Source organism: Scyliorhinus canicula, chromosome 5, assembly GCF_902713615.1.
Source record: "Scyliorhinus canicula chromosome 5, sScyCan1.1, whole genome shotgun sequence".
Lineage (NCBI taxonomy): Eukaryota > Metazoa > Chordata > Chondrichthyes > Carcharhiniformes > Scyliorhinidae > Scyliorhinus > Scyliorhinus canicula.
The window spans coordinates 10624121-10638643 of record NC_052150.1 but is presented as its reverse complement, the minus strand read 5'-3'; the positions used below and the strand labels follow the sequence as shown (position 1 = coordinate 10638643).

Sequence of the window (14523 nt, the reverse complement as noted above, 5' to 3'; positions counted from 1 at the left end):
GAGGATCCAGTTGCAGAGGGAGGAGCCAAGTCCTAGGTTTTGGAATTTTGATATGTGCTTGACAAGCATTATGAATGCGGAGGTGTAGTCAATGAACAGGAGTCTGACGTAGGAGTCCTTGTTGTCGAGGTGCTCCAGGGATGAGTGTAGGGCCAGGGAGATGGCGTCTGCTGTGGACCGGTTATGGTGGTATGCGAATTCCAGTGCATCAAGGCATTCTGGGAAGTATGGAGTTAATGTGTCTAATGACCAACCTCTTGAAGCACTTCATAATGAAAGATGTCAAGGCCACCGGACGGCAGTCGTTGAGGCATGTTGCCTGGTTCTTCTTTGGCATGGGTATGATGGTGGTCTTCTTGAAGCAGGTGGGAGCTGGGAACAGAGTAGGGAGAGGTTGAAGATGTCCACGAACACACCCAACAATTGGTCTGTGCAGGATCTGAGTGCACGACCAGGGATTCCGTCAGGACCCGTTGCTTTCCGAGGGTTCACTTTCAAGAAAGCCGATCTGACTTTGAAGGCTGTGACGATGAGTATGGATGTGTCCGAGGCTGCTGGGGCAGTTGACAACGGCTTGTTGGTTTCCTGCTCAAAATGAGCATAGAATGCATTGAGTTCATTGGGGGGGGGGACATACTGATTTATCTCTGATATGATATCAAAACTTTTCCAGTGACCATAACCTAAGTTATGCAGGGGAATTAATTTATTATGCCTTTACCGAAAGCACATTGAAGTGTGCACACATTGGGGAATGGATCAGACTTTAATTCGCATGACAGCCAACTTGCGTATTAATCAGTGAACAGTCACAGCAAATTCTTATCACTCTTATCATCCTGTGTTCATTCAATTACAATTATATCCATGAATTAATTACATGTACCAATGAGAATCACAAACTCGGCATCTAAGATGCAGAATACCGCATAATATACAGTTCACGTGTTTAACATTTGAGTTATATTCCACTTAGAAAGAGGTTTTCTGTAATTAAAACTTACCTGAGATACGCTTGGGTATTTGAACCCAATTATTGAATTTATCACTTTGTTACACAGCGCGGAAATACATGATTGCCAATGGGAACAGTTGTTTTCTTTTGCATTAAGTAATTGTGTGTGTTTTGCCGTTCAGTAATTTTGTTAATAATTGATTGGAAGCCTTATTGAGGAATGGCTGTTTGAGAGCCAGAGGACTGGCTGGGTCGGGCTAACGAAGCAGGGTTCACGTCGGTTAGTGCCAGTGACGTACACGAGTGGCTGCTTTACTTTTGGTGCTTCAGACGAGGGGTGAAGGTGGAGTCCAATCTCCTCAAATGAAAAACTGCAAAGAAATGTAATGGCTGCAGTCCACCTTCTAGCCCACACTAGTGGTTGCAAACATCTCGATTTGGGGCCCTTTTCATTTACGGCAGCACAGTGGTTAGCACTCTCGCTCCACAGCTCCAGGGTCCCAGGTTCGATTCCCCGCTGGGTCACTGTCTGTGCGGAGTCTGCACGTTCTCCCCGTGTGTGTGTGGGTTTCCTCCGGGTGCTCCGGTTTCCTCTCACAGTCCAAAGATGTGCAGGTTAGGCGGATTGGCCATGATAAATTGCCCTTAGTGTCCAAAAAGGTTAGGTGGGGTCGCTGGGTTACTGGGATAGGGTGGAAGTGTGGGCTTGAGTGGGGTGCTCTTTCCAAGGGCCGGTGCAGACCTGATGGGCTGAATGGCCTCCTTCCGCACTGTAAATTCTATGATTCTCTGATATGAAACTCATTGTTAACACCTTCACTGAGCGATTGCAAGGTTTGGTGTTTTAATGACAAATCGAGATCTCGTGAAATTTCACCCACCTCCCACATATTGGTGTAGGAGAGCCCGGGTCAGAGGCTCTTGGCTAGAGTTTTGAGGTGGAGTGCAGAGTATAAAGAAGGCAGTGTGGGCTCAGTTGGGGGAGGGAGGCTGTGGAAAAGCAGGTGGGAAGAATGTGAGAAAGAGTAAGCGCTGGGGGACCGTTGATAGAGTCGGCACGTAAAAGATGTTTCCACTTGGCGGGAAAACTAGAACCAGAGGACACCATCTCAGACTAAAGGGACAATCCTTTAAAACAGAGATGAGGAGGAATTTCTTCAGCCAGAGGGTGGTGAATCTGTGGAACTCTTTGCCGCAAGAGGCTGTGGAGGTCAAATCACTGAGTGTCTTTAAGGCAGAGATAGATAGGTTCTTCATTAATAAGGGGATCAGGAGTTATGGGGAGAAGGCAGGAAAATGGGGATGAGAAAAATATCAGCCATGTTTGAATGGTGGAGCAGACTCGATGGGCCGAGTGGCCTAATTCTGCTCCCATGTCTTATGGTCTTATGGTGACAAGGAGGTTCAGAGCAGGGAAAGATGCTATGTGGGATGGGATCACTTGGGAGGGAGCTGAGTTGGTGGAATAGCTGAAATGGAGAATTAATGAATGGGGAACGATGCTGCCACTATAATAGATTGGTTCATTTACCATACAGTGCCATACAAATCAACAACTGTACGGGACTCAGGGGGTAGAAACCTGTTGCAGGCAGTGTCACAAAACAGGTAACAGGTCATCTCAGGTCATCTCCCCTTCTCCAGCCGACATTTCATTCTGCTGACTGCAATTTCTACACTATCAGACACACAGAGCTGATGTTCCGTGGAGTGAGACTTTACCGAACTCTGCTGTACCTTCAATGGGGACTGGCAGAAGCTACACCGAACATCTGCCACCCACACCTCTCCTGCACCCCCCCCCCCCCCCCCACCGATGAGCAGTAGCCGCCGTGTGTACCATCTACAAGATGCACTGCAGAAACTCACCAAGGCTCCTTAGGCAGCACCTTCCAAACCCACGACCACTACCATCCAGCAGGACAAGGGTAGCAGGTACATGGGGTGCGCCACCATCTGCAATCCCCATCCTGAAATATATCGCCGTTCCTTCACTGTCGCTGAATCAAAATCCTGGAACTCTCTTCCTAACAGCACTGTGGGTGTACCTACACCACGTGGACTGCAGCTGGACTTCAAGAAGGCCGCTGACGACCACCTTCTCGAGCGATGTTGGCTGTGGGCAGCAAACCCTGGCCCAAGTAACGACGAACATCCTCAAGCAATAAACAAAAATATAAATGTCTTCCTGTTCACCCCCCCCCCCCCCCCCCCACCCCCCTCTCCTTTTTACAAGCTCTGCTTCTTGGCTGCAGGAGACGTGGGGATATGGTGATGGGAGTCAAAATGCTTTGCTCATTAAAGGTGCACATTTTCTCCAAAGGCGAAGGTACTTTTTGACGAATGAAATGTAACTAAACCAAACCACTCAGCTCCTGATTGTCATATCGAAAGGGCCAAGAGATTGTGGGTATATGAAGGCTAATTAGCCCCCAGCTACCTTTCTCAGTGAAAAATACTCACTGCCGGTTAGGGATAGCCAATACTGGCAGAGGAAGCGAGAGCTCAAGGTAGCAGCTGATGATGACTAGGTGGAGACAGGCTTGCCAACATGACTGGAGACCCCCCCCACCCCATCCCCCCATATCAACTGCAGCATTTAACATTCGGCACACCATCTGTCCCTTTATTTAGTAATAATGTAAGTTAATTATATAATGTAAATTGGCTCTGTTTTTTGTTTGCTAATCCAATCACTCCTGACCACAGGCCAGAGAAAGTGAATAGAGGATTCACTACTGCTGGAAGCACAGCTGTGATTAGCAGTCATAGTGGGGTGTGATGTTTAGCTGTGAAGACAACATGTGGAATAAGAATGCCACGCAGGAGGTTATAACATGCATTTCCAAAGATCGCTGGAGTCTGCAGGACAGGTGGATGAGGTGGTTAAGAAGGCGTACGGAATGCCTGTCTTTATTAGCCAAGGCATAGAATATAAGAGCAGGGATGTTATGATAGAGCTGTATAAAATATAGGGTAGATAGGAAGAAGCCTTTCCCCTTAGTAGAGTGGTCAGTAACCACTGGGTAGAGATTTAAGGTAAGGGCAGCACGGTAGCATGGTGGTTAGCATAAATGCTTCACAGCTCCAGGGTCCCAGGTTCGGTTCCTGGCTGGGTCACTGTCTGTGCGGAGTCTGCACGTCCTCCCCGTGTGTGCGTGGGTTTCCTCCGGGCGCTCCGGTTTCCTCCCACAGTCCAAAGATGTGCGGGTTGGGTGGATTGGCCAGGCTAAATTGCCCGTAGTGTCCTTAAAAGTAAGGTTAAGGGGGGGTTGTTGGGTTACGGGTATAGGGTGGATACGTGGGTTTGAGTAGGGTGATCATTGCTCGGCACAACATTGAGGGCCGAAGGGCCTGTTCTGTGCTGTACTGTTCTATGTTCTCTGGACAGTGGATTTCGAGGAGATTTGAGGACAACGTTTTGCACCCAGAGGGTAGTGGGAATCACTGCCTGAAAGAGTGGCAGAGACGGGAACCCTCACAACATTTAAGAAGTGTTCAAATGAGCACTGGAAATGCCACAGCACACAAGTCTATGGGCCAAGTGCTGACAAATGGGATGCGAATAGATAGGTGCTTGATGGCCGGAACAGACGCAATGGGCCAAATGATCTGCTGCAAAAACTTTATAACATGGGTAAAATACTGAAATAAAAGCAGCAAATACTGCGATTGTTCGACAGGTCTGGCTGTACCTGCAGAAAGAAAAACAGAGTTAACGTTTCAGGTCAAAGATCTTTCACTATTAATTTCAGATTCTTGGGTTGAGTTTTTTGCCACTGACGCACTGATCCCAACACTGGCTGGATTTCGGGGTGGGGAATTCAGAAATGGCCCTGTGCTAGGGTGTCCAACAGGCCCTTCCTGGAGGTGGCCATTGAAGAAACCGCCTCTGGGAGCCCCAGCCAATTAGGAACAGGGATGGGAGGTCCATACAGCCGGGGCGACAGTGACGATGTGGAAGCACTTTCAGGGGAAGGGGAGCAGCTGCAATTGCAACCGGACCAGCATTAAACCTGTCTCCGCGAAGAGACTGCAAGGGTGGTCCTGTTGCCCTGGGGACAGGCCCCCTTTGTACATCATTGCAGGTGAATAATCAGAAACTCTCGAGTGAGTTGCAGCTCAGAGCTCCTGATGCAAAACCGCTTCGAATCCGTTTTGGGCTCCTGATTTAGCTGGGGAACCATGCGCACCAGAGCGAATCTCTTTTGGCCTGGAAAATTGGTGATAACTGGCTCATTGCTGCATTTAATTGACTTCCCAGGCAGGTCGGTATCAAATCCCATTTGCCCACCTCTGGGTAAAATTCTAGGAAGTGGGAACATGTGCACCTTTCCAAAGCTCCTCACAATTTCAGTTACACAATTACATCTGTGAGCCCAGGAGCAGATCCCCAATGCAACAAAACTCTGTCCCATTTTCTTTCCTGACCTTGGCTACCTGGGAATGTAAGGACCCTCCCTGTCGATTACCTTATTCCCATTTATTTACTTTGTCGTTATCGTTTGGGTCCATGGATTTTTAATGGACATATATCCTCAAGCCAAGCAGAGGAAGTGAGGAATTCAAAAGTTGCAAAATAGTACACTGTGCGATGAAGATTGAGATTTTGAACAGAAGAGCTCAGACTTTCTGGCACCTGAGAGATCGGAGGGATTTGATTCGATTGGTTGGCTGGTGGTCAAAGGTCTGGGGCGGGATTCTCCGATCCTGGGGCTAAGTGTTGGTGCCATCGTAAATGCCGGCAGGCCCCGATCACGGGCCTGGCCACCGTGGAGACCCCCCCCCCCCCCCCCCCCCCCCCCGAGTCAGATCCCCCCTCCCCCACACCAGGGCGGTCCTACAGCATGAACGCTGAGGTCCCGCCGGGTAGGACCACACGCGAATGGCGCCGGCGGGACTCGGACGAACTGAGCGGGCATTCGTTGAGTGGGTCCCGACCTGGCGCGGGGTCGGAGAATCCCCTCCTGCATTCTGCCTGGCGACAGACAGCGATTGGGTCCTGCCAGCTGGGATGGTTTCAGAGGACCCTGGAAGAGCAGAGAAAGGTCTTGGACGCTGAGGGAAGAATTTGTGAGTGTCTCTCTCTCTCTCTCTCTCTCTTTCTCTCTCTCTCTTTCGCTCCAAAATTGTTTCCTGCCTGCTGGTTTCTGAATGTGCAAAGAAGTCTTGAGGCCTTGACTAATCTAGAATGGAAACCATTACGGACTGAAAGCAGAGACATCGCCAGCTGGAGACTAAAGAAAAACCTAACTGGAAAACATCCAGAGAGACCGAGACTTTTATCCTTTTACTTCTTGTACTTTTTTTTACATGCCTCCTTCCCTTTTGTGTGTGTCTATCTTGTGTGTGTAGAGGGTGGGATGAATTAAATATGGGGATTAGGAATTAGATAATCGATAACTAGTTGTATTTGCTGCCTATTTAGTTATAGTTCTCGTTATTAATTAAAAATTAATTGTGTTTACATTTATAAACCTAGTGACTGTAATTATTGGGCAGCCAAAGACCAAAGACTTCTATAAATTAACAGTTAATTTCGATTGTGTTGCGACTCTGGGCCCAGTGGGGCTGGAATTGACCGTGCTCTAGCCCAGGGGGTCATAGCAGGAAGAGCAAGGTCAGAAATTCCAAACCTGCCCTCTTCACAATCTCTGTGATAAGAGGTGAAACTTAAATAACTGCGGATGCTGGAATCTGGAACAAAAACAGAAAATGCTGGACCATCTCAGCAGGTCTGACAACCTCTGTGGAGAGAGAAGGGAGCTAACGTTTTGAGTTTGGATAACTCTTTGTCAAAGCTATAAGAGATTTATCAAATCCAACTGCAGGCCGAGAATCCTGGGTGGGATTCTCTGATCCTGAGGCTGTGTTGACGCCGCCAGCGTTTCGCGACGACGTCAATACGGCCTCAGGATCAGCAATTATGGCCCCTACAGGGGGCCAGCAAGGCACTGGAGGGGCCCACGCAGCTCCAGCTGCTGGATCCTGGCATGCGCGGTGTCTCCCTTCTCCGCGCCGGCCTCGATGCAACATGGCGTGGGGCTACAGGGGCCGGCACGGAAGAAAGAAGGCCCCCAGCCAGAGAGGCCAGCCCACCGATTGGTGGGCCCTGATCATGGGCCAGGCCATATCAGAGGCCCCCCCCACCAGAGTCAGAACCCCCCTCACCCAGCACAGGCTGCCCCTTCCATGCCGAGTTCCCGTTGGCCAAGAGCATGTGTGAACGGCGTGGGTGGGACTCAGGTTTTTTGACACGACCGTTCGGCCCATCCTGAGCCGAGAATCAACGGGGAGGCCCCGAAGAGCGCCCCCGGCCAGCGCCGACCGCGCCGACGCCAATTACGCCGATTCTCAGCTCTGCGGTGAATCACGTCCCGGCGTTGGGGCGGCGTGGTGCGATTCGTGCCTGTCTCAGAGATTCTCTGGCCTGGGCTCGGGCTGAGAGAACCCGGGCCCCTTTATCTTAAGCTCTCAAAGCTGATTTGCATTTCGAATTTCAGATCATTTTGGTTTTCAGATACCACGTATAAATTTGCATAACGATAGCCTAAACCTAGGCGAGCTACAGCCTAAAGTAAATAAAACAGCTGGTAAAGTATTATGTGTTACTGAATAATATATACACTGAATAATAAACTGTAATAAGTTTCTTTTTGACATGTTGACCACTAAAATCTCAGAGTAAACAGTGCAGACAACTAGACTTCCCGCGCTAAAGGTCAATGAGGTTTGAAAGAAAGTGCGGCTTTCGGATTGAAGGATTAAGAATTCTCGACCTGTAATGTGAGCTGGATTACCTTCATCCTGGCCCAGCTCACAGAATAGTGTTCAGATTCATAGAGATCTTCGGAGGGGGGGGGGGGGTTTGTAGGCACAGGCTTCTTTAGCTATTCAAATTCCCAATGTTTGCGTTTGATTAAAATGTGACCTATTTGGTATGACTGCTCGCTCTCTCGGAATAAGGTGGAAACTCTTTTTTTTCCCCAGGACTTTTTCAGCAAATCAGACCCATTTCTCGAAATCTTCAGGATGAACGATGACGGAACGCAGCAACTCGTACACAGAACAGAGGTACTCTCTTTTCTGATTCGGCCGTTTGTATAAGTAGACACTTACGCTGTTCGTAGGGATACGGAAATGATAAATGGCCCTTCCTGTCGCCCAGATTGTCTCCCCATTTAAGCTCAAGTCGAAGACCTGCCCTTATCCAGCAGACTTTTACAGCACCTTTATGGTGGAGTCAGGGCTGTAAAATTAAGCAAGCCATTCTATGGTCCATCGGCGGGATTGGAAAATCCTGCGGGCGGGAGGGGCCGTAAAATTCGACCCGCTTCGTGTTTAGACAGATCCTTTAAGGTGAATAGGAAGGTGACTATAACCCACACGGGTCTTATGGGGTAGGGATGATTAACTATCCCGTGGACCTTGCAGAATATGAGCTCCCCGATAAGAAGGCAGGGGAACCTCCAACAATGTCTGGCTATGTATAAATAGATTCGGCCAGTAATGCACCGACTCGTGACCACCCAGTAGGTGACTACTGGAGCTGTATATAAAAGTAAAATAAAGTAAGAGTTTGTTTCTAAAAACTCGGTGAGGACTCTTCGGGGACTTATAAAACGTCTGAAATTTAAATTCAATTGATATCTCTGGACTGTGAAGCTAGCCTCACTAATGGTGACCATGATGCTATCATTTCTTTTGTTGTAAAAACCCATCTGTGTCACGTCCTTCAGGCTACATGTGACTCCAGGCCCACGGCAATGTGGTCGACTCCTAACTGCCCTCTGAAATGGCCGAGCAAGCCACCCAGCTCAAGGGCAGTTAGGGACGGGGCAGTAAACGCTGGGCCTTGCCCACATCCCATGAAAGAATATTTTTTTAAATTGCAGTCATGGGGTAGGATTTTAAACACACCAGGATTAAGCCTGTCTCAGGTGAAGGCAGTTTAGTTTAATTAGAGTGGCCTTTTCAGTGACTCTGCCACCGTCCTTTTGAGCAACGACAGGAGGTTTCGGCTAAACGTCGCGGTTGAACCGTGTGTGGATTTATTGATGATCAAGGTGAGGACTAAGAGAGGCGATGAGCAGAAAGAAGCCGTGACAAAGCGTCTCGTTACTCTCACAACATCAATAGTTGGAAAAGGTAACAGAAAAATAAGAAGCTAGAGATAGTCTACATGGGGGGAGTTAACCTACGGAAATGGGTGCAGCAATGATTGAATAAACAAGTAATTATTCTAACATTTTATATTTCTAAGAGTTTGAAACAGATGTGCGTGTTGAACCCTCCAAATGTGTGAATTGACTTTCCACATTCCTGCTGGTCTGTGAAAAGACAGTTCCGGGGGTGGGTTAGGAAAAGAGAAGGTTTCCTGCCCGTTATATGATGCAAAATTGTAAATTTGAATATAAATCTCCCTCTCTGTCTGTTTGTTGGTAATGAAGGGGAAAGGGGTGAAGTCATAGTCAAATGAACTGCAAAGGACTTTGAGATTTTAATATGATTCACATTTCATTTCATTTGATAAGAGCAAGTGCACAGCTCAGCATTACTACCAGCTCAGACCCCCCCATTAGATTGGTTATCTAATCTTAGCCATGATCATTGCTCAAATTCTCCACTGGCCTGAAATGCGGCAATTGGGGGAATTGTAAACTTTCTACACCTTCCTTAACCATGCACCAGAAAGAGAGACAAAAGAAAAGTCTGGTTACAGCACAGGAGGGGGCCATTTGGCCTGCTGTGTTCATACTGGTCCTCTCCATCAGCAACTCAGCCAGTCCCACTCCACCACCTTTACCCCATAGCACTGCAGAATTTCTTTCTTTACAGGCAATTATCCAATTACTTTTTGGATACACTGCACTCTCAAGGCAGTGCATCCCCGATCCTAATCACTCACTGCTTGGGGCAGGCACGGTGGCACAGTGGTTAGCACTGCTGCCTATGGCGCTGAGGACCCGGGTTCGATACCGGCCCTGGGTCACTGTGGGAGGTTCGCACATTCTCCTCATGTCTGCGTGGGTTTCACCCCCACAACCAAAAGGTGTGCAGGTTAGATGAATTGGTCACACTAAAATTGCCCCTTAATTGGAAAAAAAATTAGGTGCACTAAATTTTAAGAAAAAGAATTACATGAACAAGTTGAAGATAATCAGTCAGGCTCACAGGAAGCTTTGTAAATGTATACAGAAGGTACTATCCTCTGCAGGAAAAAGGAACATGATCGAGCATGGTGCATTTTTTGAATTAAAAAAAAGTGCAGGGACAATCATTCAATAACAGGACAATAATGGTGCCATGTCCATGATCCTGTCTAATCAAACTCAACTTGCCAACCAATCAGCACCCTTGTTCCCATGCAGTATCAATTGTTGCTCCGTTTGAAATTTGGTTCTCTTGCATCTGTCCTGTTGAGTGTGAGATGAAAAGCTTTAACAGCATGGGCGGGATTTTCCAGCCCCGCCGGGTCAGAGAATCGCCGGGGGCCGGCGTCAGTCAAGCCCCCGCCATGTCCCGAATTCTCCGGCACCGTAGATTGGGCGGGGGCAGGAATCGTTCCCGCCGGTCGGCGTGCCCCCACCGGCAATTGTCCGGCCCGCGATGGGCCGAAGTCCCGCTGCTGTCAAGCTTCTCCCGCCGGCGTGGACCAAACCACCTACCTTACCGGCGGGAGCAGGCGGTGCGGGTGGGCTCTGGGGTCCTGGGGGGGGGCGCAGGCTGATCTGGCCCTGGGGGGGTACCCCCACGGAGGCCTGGCCATCGATCGGCACCCACCAATCAGTGGGCGGGCCTGTACCATGGGGGCAGCTGCTGACGCTCCGGCGCCTGCGTGGACTTCCGCCGGCCGGCGAAGTCCCTTCGGCCCCGACTGGTGTGGCGCCAAAGGCCGTTCACACCAACCGGCGGAGCGCCAACCACTCCGGCACGGGCCTAGCCCCTCAATGTTAGGGCTTGGCCCCTAAAGGTGCAGAGCCCGACCGGGTAGGGGAGAATCCTGGCCCATGTCTCTCTTTTGAGCAACGCTAAAGCCTTTTTTCTCATTGCACATCTGCCATTCACTTAAATCGGTGTCCTCTAGTTCTGACCCCTTCTGTCAATGGGAACAATTATTCCCTTTTTACTCTGCCCAGACCTCTCATGATTTTGAGCACGGACTTGCCTCCAATCCTGATTATTAATATTGATGCCAGGTAGAAGGTAGTTGTTTACGAATATAGGAGATGCAGAGGATTGAGTTTTGCTGTGATCCCCCAGTGGTTCTATAGCCTGTCGACACTCACATAGGTTCACACATGTGAAAAGACTGCTCGTGTGTGATCGGAAGATGCTTGTATTTATGGGACTACTGTTCCGCGGAAGCCCAGTATTACTGGGAGAGGAGAGGAGAGGATAGGGGGTGCGGGAACACCTGGACACAGACCTTGCTTGTTAATGCATAATATTTAGTGCATCACAGATTATTCTGTATGCATTAGCCAGGAAACCATAATCTGTTTGAAAAATTACATAGGCCATGATTTTCTGCAGATTAAAGCGATTGCTCATGTGATGATATAAGAGCAAGGATGTACTTCTGAGGCTGTATAAGGTGCTGGTCAGACCCCATTTGGAGTATTGTGAGCAGTTTTGGGCCCCATGTCTAAGGAAGAGTGTGCTGGCCTTGGAAAGGGTCCAGAGCAGGTTCACAAGAATGATCCCTGGAATGAAGAGCTTGTTGTATGAGAAGCGGTTGAGGACTTTGGGTCTGTACTTGTTGGAGTTTAGAAGAATGAGGGGGGATCTTATTGAAACTTAGTGGACATGGAGAAGATGTTTCTACTAGTAGTAAAAACTGGGACCTCAGAATGAAGGGACGATCCTTTAAAACAGAGATGAGGAGGAATTTCTTCAGCCAGAGGGTGGTGAATCTGTGGAACTCTTTGCCGCAGAAGACTGTGGAGGCCAAATCACTGAGTGTCTTTAAAACAGAGATAGATAGGTTCGTGAGTAATAAGGGGATCGGGGCTATGGGGAGAAGACAGGAGAATGGGGATGAGAAAATATCAGCCATGATTGAATGGCGGAGCAGACTCGATGGGCCGAGTGGCCTGATTCTGTTCCTATATGTTATGGTCTTATGAATGTTCTTGAGTTGGATTTCATGAGGTTTGGGAATTGCTGACAAGGCCAATATCTGTTGCCCATCCCTATTTGCACATGGCCATTAAGAGTCAACCACATTGGCATGTAGGGAATCTGATTTCCTTCCAAACCAGGTTTTTTTTTTACAACAATTGGTCATAGACCAATTGAGAGTAGCTTTTTCAATTCTAGATTTCATTAATTGAATTTAATGAAATTGAATTGAATTTAAATTCCATTAGCTGTGGTGGGATTTGAACCCTTGTTGCCCAGAGCCCCTAGATGACTAAAATCCTGTGACATTATTGCACCACGACCTCCTCCACAATCATTGGAGGAGTATGGTTGAAGGGCACCCTCTCTGCTGATTATTGCCAGCGGTCTCCTGACATTGCAGACTGTTGTTTTCACTGACCTGTGTCTGCGGGAATGTTTACAGATGGCCATGTGGTTATTGGAATCTGACAGCGTTACAGTGAATGGTGCAAAGCTTCATGATTATTTAACCTTTCCCTCACACTCCCCACCGCCCCCATTCAACGATTTGGGAGGAGGGCGGTTGGGGAGTTGTCACCATCCGTTCCACCTCGAATGGTATACCTGGTTCGAATGTGAATCAGGGAGAAGGGTCACCCGGGAGCACCACATGCAGGGAGTCTATCACAAACATAAACATTTGTTCAGCTCGGCAATCCAGCTGATCGCAGCTTAGTTAGTCACTGTCGCCTCTGAATCAGAAGGTTCTGGGTTCAGGTTCCAGCCCAAGGTTTGAGCATAATGATCCAGGCTGATATGCCATTGCAGTACCGAGGGCGTGCTGCACTGCTGCAGGTACTGTCTTTCAGATGCGATGTGAAACTGAGGTCTTGTCTGCCCCCTCCTGGTAGATGTAACAACTTCCTTGGCACCAATTTAAAGGGAGTTCCCCCGCCCAATATCCTGGCCAATATTTATCTTTAAATCAACATCATAAAACAGATTATCTGGTCATTGTTGTTTGTAAATTAGCAGCCCTATCTCCTCCTACATTACAAAAATGACTATACTTCAAAAGAAGTTAATTGGCTCTAAAATGCTTTGGGACAGCCTGGGGTTTTTAAAAAGCACTTTACAAATTCAGGTCCTTCTACTTATTCTGCTAACCCAGAGACAAATTGTGGTTGTAGGGCTAAAGTACTGAAGCTCAACAGCCTATTCTGTTTGTAATATTTATTGACAGAAATATCTAACGTCTCTCATCTCTGCTTCCATAGGTCATCATGAACAATCTAAATCCAATGTGGAAATCATTTAAAGTCTCCGTGAATTCCCTCTGCAGCGGGGATCATGATCGGAAACTAAAAGTAAGCTCGACAAGATGAATATCTTCTCGTATTTCAGTTCTGGGGTCGGCGTCAAGTTGGATTTCTGATAAAATGCACATTTTAATAAGCTCCAGGCCATGGCATAATGTGTCGTGAGAACGTTGAATGATTTAAGGGAAGATTGTGTATCTTGTAAGTAAGAGGCACTGGAAAAGGACGTTAATGTCCTCAGGTCACGAGCTTTACTTGAAGCAATTCAATTAATCACTACCAACTAAGTGCAACTAATCCTTAGCTTTTAATGGTCATTTAATCATAACTGTATAGTGTGGACTCTGCAAATCACTTCATACAAATATGATGAATGTTTTTCCATGTTTAAAACGTTTTTGTAGAAGGGTTCCAAGCTGTTTGAGATGGCCTCGTCTTTATCTGAGGATGCTTTATTATTTAAGGCTAAATTGTTGTATTGGGTTGGCTTGACACTGTTAGTGGAAAGGAATCCAAAAGAATCACTCGACACTCGGGTATTCTTCAACGGCAAACAGTTTATTACGCCAGCGGGGTGCAGTCTGCTGGGAATACCAAGCGTCTGTTTGCTGGACACGAGGAATCATAAACATTTGCACAGTTGCACAGCCTACGTCGGCCGGACAAAATTCCATAACAAACATTGGTTGCGAGGCAGTGCAGGGCTGTGCGGCCTGCTCAATGATGGTTGGAATCCTCCCTCCTCAGCTGTCCTTGGGTTCTCTGGATAGCCGTGGAGTAGGACTATCGTACCTGCATCTCTGTTACAAGCAGCATTCTACAAGGGCAGCTGCTGATAAAGGTGGTCTTGCAGAAAAATCCTTTTCTGGGTACGCCCGTGGGAACTAAGGGTTTATATATGTGGCCAAGCTAGTTGGCCAAAACCCCCATGATGCCTCACAACCTGTTATGTTCCATTTGGAAGCAGGTTTTAGGATTATACAGGACTGTTAGTGTGTATTATGGTATGTGCGTTAGTGTGCCCCACGCCTACAACACCACAATGCCTCCAATTGTAATTGAATCACAGGGTGGGATTGTTGGCCCTGCCCACAGGTGGAATCGATAGTACTGCTGAAGTCAATGGATTTATTTCAGGATTGC

General features: G+C 47.9%; 1 protein-coding gene across 1 annotated transcript in view; it reads left to right on the top strand.

Moving 5' to 3' along the window:
• Positions 1 to 14523, top strand: part of cpne4b (copine IVb) — a 469926-nt gene that overhangs the window by 321118 nt on the left and 134285 nt on the right. Inside the window, exons 6-7 of the mRNA XM_038796566.1 lie at positions 7946 to 8029; positions 13339 to 13428. Coding sequence (XP_038652494.1) covers positions 7946 to 8029; positions 13339 to 13428 — 174 coding nt within the window. The remainder of the gene's footprint in view (positions 1 to 7945; positions 8030 to 13338; positions 13429 to 14523) is intronic.